The 13471-nt window shown below is 39.7% G+C and overlaps 1 protein-coding gene across 1 annotated transcript in view; it reads left to right on the top strand.

The window, feature by feature from the left end:
* Ptchd1 (patched domain containing 1) overlaps positions 1-13471 on the top strand; it is a 57730-nt gene that overhangs the window by 27728 nt on the left and 16531 nt on the right. Inside the window, exon 2 of the mRNA XM_090326076.1 lies at positions 10384-11044. Within this exon, the coding sequence (XP_090182202.1) occupies positions 10384-11044 (661 nt within the window). The remainder of the gene's footprint in view (positions 1-10383; positions 11045-13471) is intronic.

The following is a 13471-nucleotide window of genomic DNA, read 5'->3' on the forward strand; positions in this document are numbered from 1 at the left end:
CTCCTGCTCATCACTCATTCTAGAAAGCTCTACAAATTTTGTCATTTCCTCATTGTTAGTCTTTCTCTGGAATTCCCTGAGTGAAAAGCCATATCTGTCTTCTTCAGTTACCTAGAAATGTCATTAACTAGCTGAATGACAAGTCGTACCTGCCTTACTACAACATTTATGTTTATGAACATATACTCATTTCCTCTTCATCAGCATACACCCGCACACACAAACACACATACACACGCACATATGCACACACACACACACACACACACACACACAGACATCACATGTGCCCTTTGCTACATTGAATGACTCTCTGTACCCCACCATACATTTTAGCCATTCCTGTCATAGCAATGTGACACTTCACTTTGTGATTCACCTTTGCCAACCAATTTGGAAAGTCTTCCTAAAGTCTCCCCAGCAGACTAAGTTTCTTGAGGGTAAAATTATAACTTAATATTCTGAATTTCTCTTGGGTTTACATAATGCCCAGATAGTATGGATACTCAATACATGGTGAATATTTGGAACAATAATTCATTAAATCTATAGATTTAATTGCTACAGTTGACAGTGAAGTACAGAAGACCTTCTCTAATATTCAGGAAAGCAAAAAAGCTCTGCACTTTCCCCTGTCCAATGTCTGAGACCCAATACAGAATTCACATCTATGAGCCTGAAACTTTTTATCAATCAAATAAGCAAGTCACTGTCCTCAGTAAAGACATAATCATCTAGAATGACATCTTTAGGCATTAAAATAATCTTTGCTTTTGGCCAGATGAACCACTTCCAGAAGCATCCTGTCCATGAGACTGCTGAATTGAAATCACTTGTCAGGAACAGCAGAGCTGGTATGCTGAAGGAGGGTAGATGAGATGCTCTGAGGGCTGCGTGCGTGTTTTCCACCACTGCAGTAGTGAGCAAACCTGGGCTACCAGAAAACTGAATATTGCATAACATCAGGGCCTTATCATGGAAGAGCCTGAAATAGTCGGTGGGAAAGTGGGACTGGAAGTGGCTAGAACTGGAAAAAAAATTCCAATTTCCTTTCCTTGAAGCCTCCATGATAACATGATTGTATCATATGCAATATTCTAAGTTCCGTCCACAACAGCGGGACTGTAAACAAAAGGATTATCATCTAAAGGCCACTGTGAGAAATAAACGGATGAAATCACATCCATGCTCTTAAGACATCCAGAGGGAAACATTTCAGTCTGCCTGTGATAGTCCCATCTTATACTTTATGTTTATGTTATAATCACACTACCCAATTATAGCTTTAGTAGTAGGAACAGAATCCTCAAGTAGAGATGACTTTGGATGGTACTTCCGCAGGAGTGTTTATGCTAATCTCTAGATTTCTGTATTTTTTTTACTTTTTTTCTAAAAAAAAATCCAATACACACGAAAATTTCATGCTGCCCTGTAATTAAGCATAGCACACATATATTTCAGTCCTGAATCGCCTACCTACACTGCTTCTCTGCTCTTATTTTTTTTAGATTATAGTCTAACAATATCCATTTGTCTAATGAGACCAGCCATTTGTCTGCAGCACGTAAGTGATAGGACCAAATTCAATGTCATCTCTTTATTTAAGATGTAAATGATATGCATGTAGCACAGTAGTCTTTGGGTACAAATGAAATATCATTCAATGTCACCAGAGAGAAGAGAAATCAGTAAGAAAATACAAACAATGAAGAGGTGATCAGCACGTATCTGTTGGGCTCCTTCTACTCTTAAGTGCCTGGAATGCAGGAATCAGACAAAGTCCTTACCCTCAAAAAACATATATTCTAAAGCTAACTGCTGTTGGCTCATATCTAATCCTACCTACTTGTGAGCCTGAGAGCTGAGGATTGTAGTTTGAGGCTAGCAGAGGCAGGAAACTCTATGTTGTCTCTAATGAATCACTGGAGCTGTAGCTCAAGTGGTAGAACATCAGCCCTGAGCACAGAAGCTCAGGGACAGCACCTGGGCCTTGTATTCAATCCCTAGGACACACACATATACACATGCACCACATGTATTCTAGTGTTCAACTGCCTTTGAGGAATGATGTTATCAAAGTGCTAATGCAACAATAAATCCCCTATCTGCCAGCCCTTTTGCACTAACACATGTGTAAAGTTTTGGTTTTTATGTCTATGTGTCTGTGGAGGAATAAGTTACATAAGAAACACAGAGGATGCTATTTGGATTGCTCATTTTTTATATGTTTTCTTTGTGTCCACCTGCCTGATCACATGCTCACCATTGAGAATGGCCTTTGGCTTCTCTGAGATTGCTGTAGTAAATATCTGGTATTCATTGGATGTCAACAGACACTATAGATCAAAATATTGTTACTTGCCCTAGAAGACTTTGCCATATTTAATCCTTTGATTTTGCTATGTCAGTACCGAGTCATGACATGGTTGACTGTTTAAGCCTAATACCAAAAAGCAAATTTATCAGTATCTATTATGTTCAGCAAAAAAAGATTAAGAAATCTTTATCAAAGGAACTCCCACTAGTAGACAACTGTCTACCCTAAGATTAAATTTTGGGCTGGTTTACTTACTAAATTTGTGGCCTTGAGCAGGTTAATTAGGCTCCTTCAGGTTCATTTTCCTCATATGTAAATTAGTGTGAGATTAAATGAGGTAATAGATGAGTCATTCTTTGTGCAATGCCTGGTACTTAGCAGGCACTTAATAGCTTTCAGATTTCTTCTTTTACACCCACTATCTTTCCTGACCTGGTCTGGAATCTTTCAGTTGATGTAAACAGTCATCTATCTAGGGAGCTAGCCAGAAGATCATGGGATCATTTTCAGGCTAGAAGCTTATACTAGAATTAGACTGTCTTAACTTTTTTAAACACATTCCTAGCTATTCTCTTAAAATATTTATAGTGATACATGCTACTAACTTCTCTTACCCCTTAATCTGTTAGCAAAAAAAAATTGTTACCTTTACATTTCATCGGGTGTACTTTTAAAAAAACAACTGAAGAAGATCCATTGTTCAAATAAGAAATGATAGGGAGGAAGCAATACAAAACAGAAGATAGAAATGGGATTTTCTGTTTGTTCATTTTGGTTTAGCATCAGAAATTTACTGGGTACCAGTGAATACGTGTCAGAGACTGTAATGAATAGTTTGTACCCGATTTCTTATTTACTCTCCAACAATCCTGATGACATAGCTATAATTATTGTCCCAACTTTACAGATGAGGGTTTCAGTTGAGTACAGGCAATCGGTCTCTACTAAGGGTGCCCTCAATAGCAACCCTAATGGAAACCGAATCACAAGAATGATCCTAGCCTTGATTGTCAGCTTTGTCAGACCTCTGAAAATCAGGAAAAGGAAGGCAGCAGCTGAGTTACTCCTATAATTTTTTTTCAGTCATGGGGCTTGGCCTGGGCGCTGTCCCTGAGCTCTTGAGATCAAAGCTAGCTCTCTACCATTTTGAACCACAGTGCCACTTCTGGTTGTCTGGTGGTTAATGAAGAAAAGAGACTCATGGTCTTTTGAACCTCAATCCTCAGATCTCAGCCTCCTAAGTAGCTAGGATTACAGCTATGAGCCATCAGCACCTGGCACTCCTGTGATTTTCTGTTTGGGTTTCTTTTTTTAACTGTTTTTTTTTCTTGTCTTTTCTTTTTTGGTACTGGGGATCGAACACAGGATGTTGCACTTTGCTAGGCAAGCGCTTTGCCACTGAGATACATCCCAGCCTTCCTGAGATTCTTTTAAGGGCAGTAGATCTGGGGTTGAGAATGTAGGAAAAAATATCATTCCAGTAAAATAAATACCCTATCAGTAAAATGCTACTCCAAGAACTCATTATTGTACAAGTCATGGCCCATTGTTTAGGAGAACATGCATGACCCATGTCATTAGGTAGAACTCTTTTCTTGTTAATTCTTTCTTCAACCACAGTTTTCATTGTTCTCAAGCTTAGAGTTTATTAGGAATGTAACAAATTCTTTCAAGAGGAAAACAATGCTAATGACTTCATCTGATGGGGATATTTATTCATTATTTTTTTAGATTTAACATTGTCACAAATTATTTGCACTTTCAAATATACAGGGGTATGGGCTGCATAGTATCATTTTTCATAAGCAAGGAGTACAAGTGTAAACTACAGTTGGCAGGTGGGGACTCAAACCCACAAGATCTGTAACCTTATTTTGCGGATTGGCTATGAGATATGCACGATCTTTTCTAGCCTAAAACTGTTCTTAATCCTCCTTCTACCCCATACCACCAAACCATCCTAGAAATTCAAACAAAATGTCTAACACACTTCCTAGGGAAGTTTTTGACAGGGCTCATAGAGGAGATGAGGAAAAATTGGGGAGGGGGGGGCATGAACACTCAGCTGAGGTAGAGGTAAATGAACCACATAACATGCCACCACTAAGCCATTTTGAATCTATAGAAGAGGTAATTTAAGCCTGGCATTGGTAGTTTACCCCTGTAATCCTAGCTAATCAGGAGACTGAGACATAGAGAATTAAAGCTCTGAGTCAGCCCAGGCAGAAAGCTTAGCTGAATGTCCATCTCTAAGAGTTTCTAGTCTTCTTGGATCTATGCTGGGACTTGAATTCAAGGCTTTGGTCTCTCAGTGTTTTTGGTCAAGGATCATGCTATACTACTTGAGCCACTTAGGGCTTGTTGCTAATTAACTGGAGATGATTCTCATGGACTCAGGCTTCCATGGTCCTCAGATATCAACCTCTTGAGTCTGTAGGATTTCAGATATAAGCCACCAGCACCTGGCCAAACTGACTACTTTCGTCAGAAAGTTCAGCCTTACACTTTCTTACAGTGTCAGGAGTTTTTAGGTGTTTTTTTTAAGTACTAGGGTTTGAATTCAATCTCACACTTGCTAGGCAGGGCTCCTTTTTTTTCCTTAAAAAATCCAAGGCTTATTTCCTTCCGGTCTAAGGCTGCCTTGTTTTTCAAGTCAAGGTTACAAAGACAAACCGAGCTTGCTGGGGGAATTACAAAGTAGGGCTGTCTTGATTGCTTTTCATTATTAACACCCAAAATATGTTTACCCCCTGCAAAGTAAGAAGCAAAACAGAAGTGCTATACTTGCTCAGAGCCAAACAGGATTTACAGTACTGACAGGCAACAGTTTGGTGTGTATGCCACCAGGCACCTATGAGCAGAGGGAGCCTATGAGTAGACAGTCGCTTGTTTGGCTTCAATCACAGCTGAAATCTAGTGTCCTCTGAAAATGTAATATTTCAAAGGCAGAATGATTATTTCTGTTCACTTATTAAGGGATGACTAACTTGCTTTTGGCTGCACTACAAATGAATCACGGTAACAATCCCCAACTTGCAACTTCTGGTGTTCTGATGTAATGCATTTCTATTAAAAGAAGAGGAAAGAGAGTGGGTGAGAGTGAGATCATGCAAAGACAGAACATAACACTGAGGGAGTGAACGTAATTTATGAACTGCAGGGACCAGACCTGTCGGCTTTAAGGTGTTTTCCTGTGTCCTAGGTGAGGATATCTTACCAGTTAGAACCTATCTATTAACAGTTGTTGAATACAGATCTAGATTGAGATCTGGGAAGTTGCTTGAATTCAGTGAAGAATACATTTGATATAGGGATTAAAACAAGATATTCCTTGAAAGCAATTTATGTCATTTTTATTTAGTGTCATTTGGAAGGTAAATGATATTTGGGAGTAAATGATAGAGGTTAGAAGGGCAAACCAGCAATCTATATACATTTTTAATGTATGCAGATTCCTTGGGAGTAATAGCAGAAGGTGGACTGGGACTGTGAGACAGGGAAAGGAAGACAGCTGATAAAATTGGTGTCATTATGCTGATGGAGGGTGATGGGTACCATCTTGCAGGAACCTAAGGAACCCACATCCTCTCCTAATCTTCTTTCACAGTTGAAATTACTGAGTGACTGCTTGAAGCTGCTCCAGGAGCATGGCAAAACAGCCTTCCTGTTTTCTCCCTTCCTTTTGAACTAAGAAACAAATTAAAAAGAGCTGAAATGTGTTATATAACATCCTGCAACCCCACAGGTATATTTCCTATGTTAATCACTACTCAGGAGCAGATCCTTCCTTCCTTCCAGATCCCTTCTGTACTTTCTTCTACAAGGTGTCCCTGCTGTCTTCTGAGGCAGATCTGTGTGTGCCAAGGAGAGGCAGAGAGGAAATTAGACTTTGGCCTGTGGTGACCAGCAGCCTGGATTGGCTTTGTCCCAGGCTTGGACAGAAAGGGATTAGAAGAGCCAATGTCTCCCTAGAATAGGAAACCAGCAAACGGAATCCTTTTTTCCCATTTTATTTTTTATTGAGTTTGTTTTCTTTTGAGGTTTCATCTACTATCAGATTTGTCATTGCCCAAAAAAGAACTTCCGTGTGAAGGTACAGCATACCAGAAACGGCTGTAATAAATTTCAAACGAATCTTTATGAAGTTCACATCCTTTCACACATGATTTTTTTTCTTTTTAGCATGTATTAATTGTATAGAGGGGTTTGATTGTGATATTTCTACACATACATATACTGTATATTGTTCAAATTCAGTCCCCTCTATTACTCTTTAGATGATACTCATCTTAAAAAAAAAACCCAAGCACAGTGCCCAGATCCTGAGTTCAAGCCCCAGGACCAGCACGCACACATACACACACAAAAATGCATAGTGAACTAGAAGGTTTATTCTTAATGATTAGCTAAACCAACACCATTTTATTAACTGAAACCTAAAGTCTCCCGCCTGAAGGAGTGAGCCTGATTTATAATCCTGCATCTTCCCTTTACTTATGGTAGACTTAGGTGAGTTATTGAAATTCTTTAAGCCTCAAATTTTTCATATGTAAAGTGGAGATAATTTAACCATTACTGTTAGGTATTTATATTGAATTCATTCTTAACTATATGGAATTTCTTTAGCAGATTTGTTGCTATTAGTATTAATGCTCTTAATTTGGTTAATGCTGGACAAAAATGCTAACTATATATATGGTCTGTTCAGAGCCTTAACATTCGGTTCTGGTCTCTAACAACAAAGCATTAATCAAAATATCATGATGTGGATTAGCAATGGATTGATCTTTACAAGGACTAAGCACTAGGTGCTGGTGTGTTTACTATTAAAATCTACCCATAGTTTGTACCATTGTAACCCATGAGATTTTTCCATGCATAAGTTCAAGCACACTAAATCCAATGAAATTATCCTGTTGTTGGCAACATATTATATTTGATGAATACCTGTTGAACATATATTGAGTGAATAATCTAGAATATTCACATTGTTATAAAAATGAGGATTATATGTTGATTATCATGACATATTAAGACTTTATTAAAAGTCAGAAAATTTGCCTAACTTAATAATAACTCATGTGACCCCTGTGACTATACCCAGTATCATGGTTTGGAATATCTACTGCTTCTTTTGCCTTGAATGGGGGTCCTTTATAAAATTAGATCAGGGCATTCTAATGCCATGTCTAGATAGGTATTGTAGTACCATGTCTATTCAGATGCCCAAGAATGGATTGGTATGTACGTAATATACAGAAATGAGAACCAATGATCTGAACTGAGTTATTTTAAAAGTCACAGAAAGATATCTTAGCTCTCAGTTCCCACGCCTTATTCAACCTCTCACCTCTTATCCCACAGTAGAAACCCACAGACTTCCTCTGCCACCACCCCCCCAGTGCTTTGTCAATCCTTATCACCCTGCCATGCAGAGGCAAGACTGACACATGTTCTACCCACCACTCCATCAGAACTGCAAAGCAGCTACATCTCACAGCAGCCTTGGTACTTAGAACAGTTAAGGAATAATCCCTCTCAAACTTCAGTAAGCATCTCATTTCCCAAGACTCCCTCCTATTGTCTGACTGCACAGAGGTTAACATGGTGTCGACTTTCTTAACATGTGTTCCAAAGAATCATAGCATGTCACTAAATAGTTTACATCTCCCCACCCAAAAGGGTATGGTTGCCTTACAGAATGGATGGTTCCCTCTCCTTGCTATAATTGGGTTCTGCCCTATGGCTTAACACCATCTTATTTGGCAATCTTTTCCTCTTGACATATTTAGTAATCAGTCTAAGGGAGATTTATTACACCTCTTATGGGAACAAACAATGCACTAAATATTTCACATATGCATGTTTTCAATACCACTCCTTTTCTAGTCTATTCTGAATCTTTCCCTAGACTCTTTCTTTTGACTCCTAGCAACACTCTCTCATTTTTATTTCCTCTTAATTCTCCCATCTTCCAAAACAACCTTTTATTTTTTGAAATTTTCTGTGTTAGGGATTATTGTAATCCAAATTTGTTGAAATGGTTGAAGGACGAATGGAAAAAAAAACTTCCACAACTTTACCATTGAAAGACAATTTGGTGACTTTATCCCAAAACACCAAAACAAAAATTTAGTATATGGTTATAGTTCCTCTGGGAGAGAGATAGAGATAAAGAGGGGGAGAGGAAGGAGAGGAGAGATTAAACTATTTCAATTGTAAACAATACAGTAAAATGCTTTCTGACCTTGAGGGTTGGCACTTATGAAGAGATGTGGAAAAGGGAACACTAGGAGTTAGGATTATCAGATACTAGTGTAACTAAACAACTTTGACAGTGTGTGACCCTCAGATATTCCAACAGAAAATAAAAGTATAATCCCACTTACCCAGACATGTGCACAGCAAAATATCTTAACAAATAATCCATCTAGAGTAGGTTTGAAAGAAAATGTATCAACATTGTGGAGCTACTGGTGGAGAAAAATGTATCAACATTGTGGAGCTACTCCTGGGAGAGTCCACTCAGCACCAGGCAATTGTTTACTTAGCACTCAATAACCTGCCTATAACTGGCCTCATTTTACAGACCAGCCACATTTTCCACAGATAAAGGCAAAGCCACCATGAGGATAACTAGTGGCCATTACAGGCCTATGTAATATAATGTGATGGCATTTAAAAAGATAGCGATTAGCGCCACCACACCTATTCACATGGCCTCTACAGCCTCTGTTCTTTCATCTGTAAAATGAATTGTGGAGAGGATTTAAGGTGTGACAGCTGTTCACTGTCTTCCACTCCCGGTTTCCTCATCAGAGACGATAAATTGTGCATATCCCCACATACCTTGAACTCAAGTACTTTTTAAGGGCATTGTAATCAAAAGCACAAACCCAAGAATTCGTTGCTGGCAAGAACCTTCATGCAGCTTCCAGCATTGCCAACCTAGAGGTGTATGGTGAAAGGCTCAGACCCAGTCTAGAGCCAGACTGACTGTATAGCTCAGCTCTGCCTTTTACTCTGCATGTATACTTGGGCAAATGACTTAGCTTCTCTGTGTCTCAATTTCCTTATGTGTGAGGTTAAGCTAATGCTCATACCTGCTTTATATTTTCTTGAACATATTAGATGAGGTAATCTGTCTAAAGGGCCTAAAACTGTACCTGACATGTAGTAGTTGTTAAATTAGTTCTTGCATTATAACATGTACTTTCGTGGCAGGCATACAGCTTCTGGGTACATCAAATACTATATGGGAAAGTATGTAAAATAAATTTCACTGTACTCCTTTAAGATGATTCCTGGATATTCCTGCCATGCCCTTACAGTTATAGTCCATAGATGCAGAACACGAATAAGTAAAGACAATGCTGGTGCTTTTAGTGGTAGCACTTCTCAAATATTTGCCTTATTAGAAATTTCTGGGGTTTGTGAAAAAGCCGATTCTTATGTGCTACCCCTCAGATTCTGGGTTGCCAAATTTAGACATTTTCATTTCTGACAAGCACTACTGAGTGGTTGGGCTAATGTTGCCTGTCCAGCAACAAATTATGAAAATCACTGGTCAGATGTGTGTTTTGCTGTCCCTATTATTTGTTTCTAATCCAAGGTTATATTTTATCATTTAAACAGTGGCTTAGAGATGGAATGAATGACTCTTCTTGGCAAGAGAGAAAAAGAGAAAAGTGTGTATGTGTGTGTGTATGTGTGTGTGTGTGCACACTCGCACACATGTGCATGTGCATGTGTACACCAGCCTTAGGTCTTGAACTCAGGGCTTGGGCACTATACCTGAGCTTTATACTTAAGGATAGCACTCTATCACTTTGAGCCACAGGGTGTTTTGGTTGTTAATTGGAGATAAGAGTCTCACAGACTTTCCTACCGGGGCTGGCTTTGAACTGTGATTCTCTGATCTCAGACTCCTGAGTAACTAGGATTCTAGGCGTGAACCACTGATGCCTAATAAGAATATTATTTGAGCATGGAAATAATGTAATTTGTTAATGTTTAATCCTTGTAATAAATACTACTATATCTGTCTTATATTTTTATCCCCACAGTTGCATACTGCTGTGACCAAGATCCAGGTGCCAAGGCCTGGCTTTAATTACACGTTTGCGCACATATGTATCCTGAATAATGATAAGACTTGCATCGTGGATGACATAGTACACGTCCTGGAAGAACTAAAGAATGCCCGGGCCACCAATCGGACCAATTTTGCAATCACATACCCAATCACTCACTTAAAGGATGGGAGAGCTGTATACAATGGGCACCAGCTTGGGGGTGTCACTGTACACAGCAAAGATCGGGTGAAATCTGCAGAGGCCATTCAACTCACCTACTACCTGCAGTCAATCAACAGTCTCAATGACATGGTGGCTGAGAGGTGGGAGTCCAGTTTCTGCGATACTGTCAAACTGTTCCAGAAATCCAACAGCAAAGTCAAAATATACCCTTATACATCCTCATCACTAAGGGAAGATTTCCAGAAGACCAGCCGTGTGTCAGAACGTTACCTGGTCACCAGCCTGATCCTCGTGGTCACCATGGCTATCCTTTGCTGCTCCATGCAGGACTGCGTCCGCAGCAAGCCCTGGCTGGGCCTGCTTGGCTTGGTAACCATAAGTCTGGCCACTCTCACTGCAGCTGGAATCATCAATCTTACTGGTGGGAAATACAATTCCACCTTCCTGGGAGTCCCTTTCGTCATGCTAGGTAATTATTGCCTTTCAGTTTTCTGTTTTTAGCCTCTTGATGGTGATAACTGAGATCCTAAAGTTCAGGGATAGTCATTTAATATATTTTTTGTCGGTTGTGGGGCTTAGACTCTGGGCCTGGGTGCTGTCCTTGAGTTCTTTAGCTCAAGGCTACCACCCTACCCCTTGAGCCACAGCTCCACTACTGGTTTTCTAGTGGTTAATTGGAGATAAGAGTCTCCTGGTCTTCAATGCCTGGGCTGGATTTGAACCACGACCCTCAGATCTCGGCCTCCTGAGTAGCTAGCTAGGATTACAGGCGTGAGCCACTGTGCCTGGCATCATTTAAAATTCTATCTCATTGACAGCGTCTTCATTTTACCCAGAAATCCTGAGGCGAGTTCTCATTTAAAGTACTTAATCTAATAAACATGCCAGAAACCCAAAGACCCGTACTCCCATCTCTACTACTCTATTAAGCAATTACATGTATTTAGCAGATAATGATTTTCTAGCTGTTCAGGTGTCTTAGGTTGAGTTTCTCCAGAAGCAGGACCTGAAATAAGGATGCAGAGGGTAGGGAGGCACTAAAAGTCTTTAGAAGAACTGGCAAAACACACCACAGAAAAAGCCCTTTAGGAGGGATGAGGAAACCAGGATATCTACCCAGAAACCCTGTGGGTGAGTAATTGGGGATTATTTCTTGGAATAATTGACTCCTCACCACTTCCCAGAGAAGACTGAGCACACCCCTGCAAGCCAGATAAAGCTCTTGGGTGACTTAGTGGTAGGAGGCCTTCAGTGAGCTCTGGAGTGGTGAATGAGAGGATGGTGAGTTACATACTATTAGTTCCTGCTTCCTCTCATCTTCCCAGCTTATAGATATGTGTGAGCCTCTTGAGAAAGGCCATGATCAATGCATGAGATCCTTGAAAGTGGCATGTGAGATGTGATTCAAAGAAGATATTTTGTTTCATGTTCTTGGTGTCAACTAAGGAGAATGGTTTTAAAGTTGTGGTAACAGTTTCCAGTGTTTCAGAGTGGGAAGTTACAGAAATTCCTTAATAGCGATAATAGTCAAAATAAAGCAACTGTGGTCACAGAATAGGTTACACCTCAATCCATTCAGTATCTAAGATAACATATCCAACCTGCCTGATGATAAAATCCTGGGAGCCAAGGATTCAAGCAGCTAATTTGCTCTTATTCTCTGGTAAAGTTTCATCTATTTCTCTTTTTTGTCAGTATTGGGCTTGGCTCACGCCTGAGAATTGCCCTTGGGTTTTCTTAATGCTAGAGCACTACCACTTAAGCCACAGCAGCTCTTCTGGCTTTTTTTCTATATATGTGGTATGGAGGAATTGAACCCCGGTCTTCGTGCATGCTAGGCAAGCACTCTACCACTAGGCCAAACTCCTGACCCCTCTCATCAATTTCTTTAGCAAAATGAAAATGACATTTGGAATCAGATATTAATATGAGAAATGAAGTGACCTTTTTCTGTCATTGTTCTTGTTTTTGACTGAGAAATAACCATGATTGAATTAATCAGCATACCTATGTCTTATTTTAGAGTAGAAGAAAAGAAAAAGGAAGAAGTAGAGAAAAGAAAAAAAGGAGTCCTCATGAAATATAAGATGTATTCTGGTTAAATGATTAAACTGGGCTGAGGGATTCAAGGCCACAGAATTACATTCTGCCCTTAATGCTCTGTGACCTATGGGAATTGAAACCTAGTCAATAAACATAAACTAGTAGCTTTTGTGAAAAGTGGAGTACTGTGGAGAGACTAAGAAGTCTGCGAATTTGCTAGAACAGTCACTGTTTAAAACAAGCAATCTGCTTTCATTCTTCCTGAGTTCAATATGTTAGGAAGACAACATAATTTACTTGTTTAATATAATCCTGAAACTGCCAGGTACCAGTACCTCATGTCTGTGATCCTACCTACTCAGGAGGCTGAGATCTGAGAATCACCATTCAAAGCCAGCCCCAGCAGGAAAGTCCGTGAGATGCATGTCTCCAGTAAAATACCAGAAAAACTGGAAGTAGAGTTGTGGTTGAAGTAGTTAGCCTTGAGTAAAAGAAACCCAGAGACATAACCCAAGCTCTGCGTTCAAGCCCCAGGACCAGCAAAAAGAAAATCCTAAAACCATGTGGGTCAATCACGGGATACAGGACAGTTCCTTAAAGCATAAGTAGCTTCTGCAGAAACATGAGTCAAGTTTTACATTAAGAGATTTTGCTCATTATTAGACTCATGCTTGAGTATCTGGGGAAATTTTTTAAAGCTTTTCCATTCAAAAATGGTGGGGGGGGGGTTGTTGCTTTTGTAGAAGAAAACAAGAATATGAAAAGGGGCCAGAAGTGAGACCTAGTGCTTGCCTAGTATGCACAAAGCTCTGGTTTTGATTCCTCAGTACCAAATATTCAGAAAAAGCCCTAA

Source organism: Megascapheus bottae, chromosome X (genome assembly GCF_031878675.1).
Source record: "Megascapheus bottae isolate mThoBot1 chromosome X, mThoBot2.hap1, whole genome shotgun sequence".
Lineage (NCBI taxonomy): Eukaryota > Metazoa > Chordata > Mammalia > Rodentia > Geomyidae > Megascapheus > Megascapheus bottae.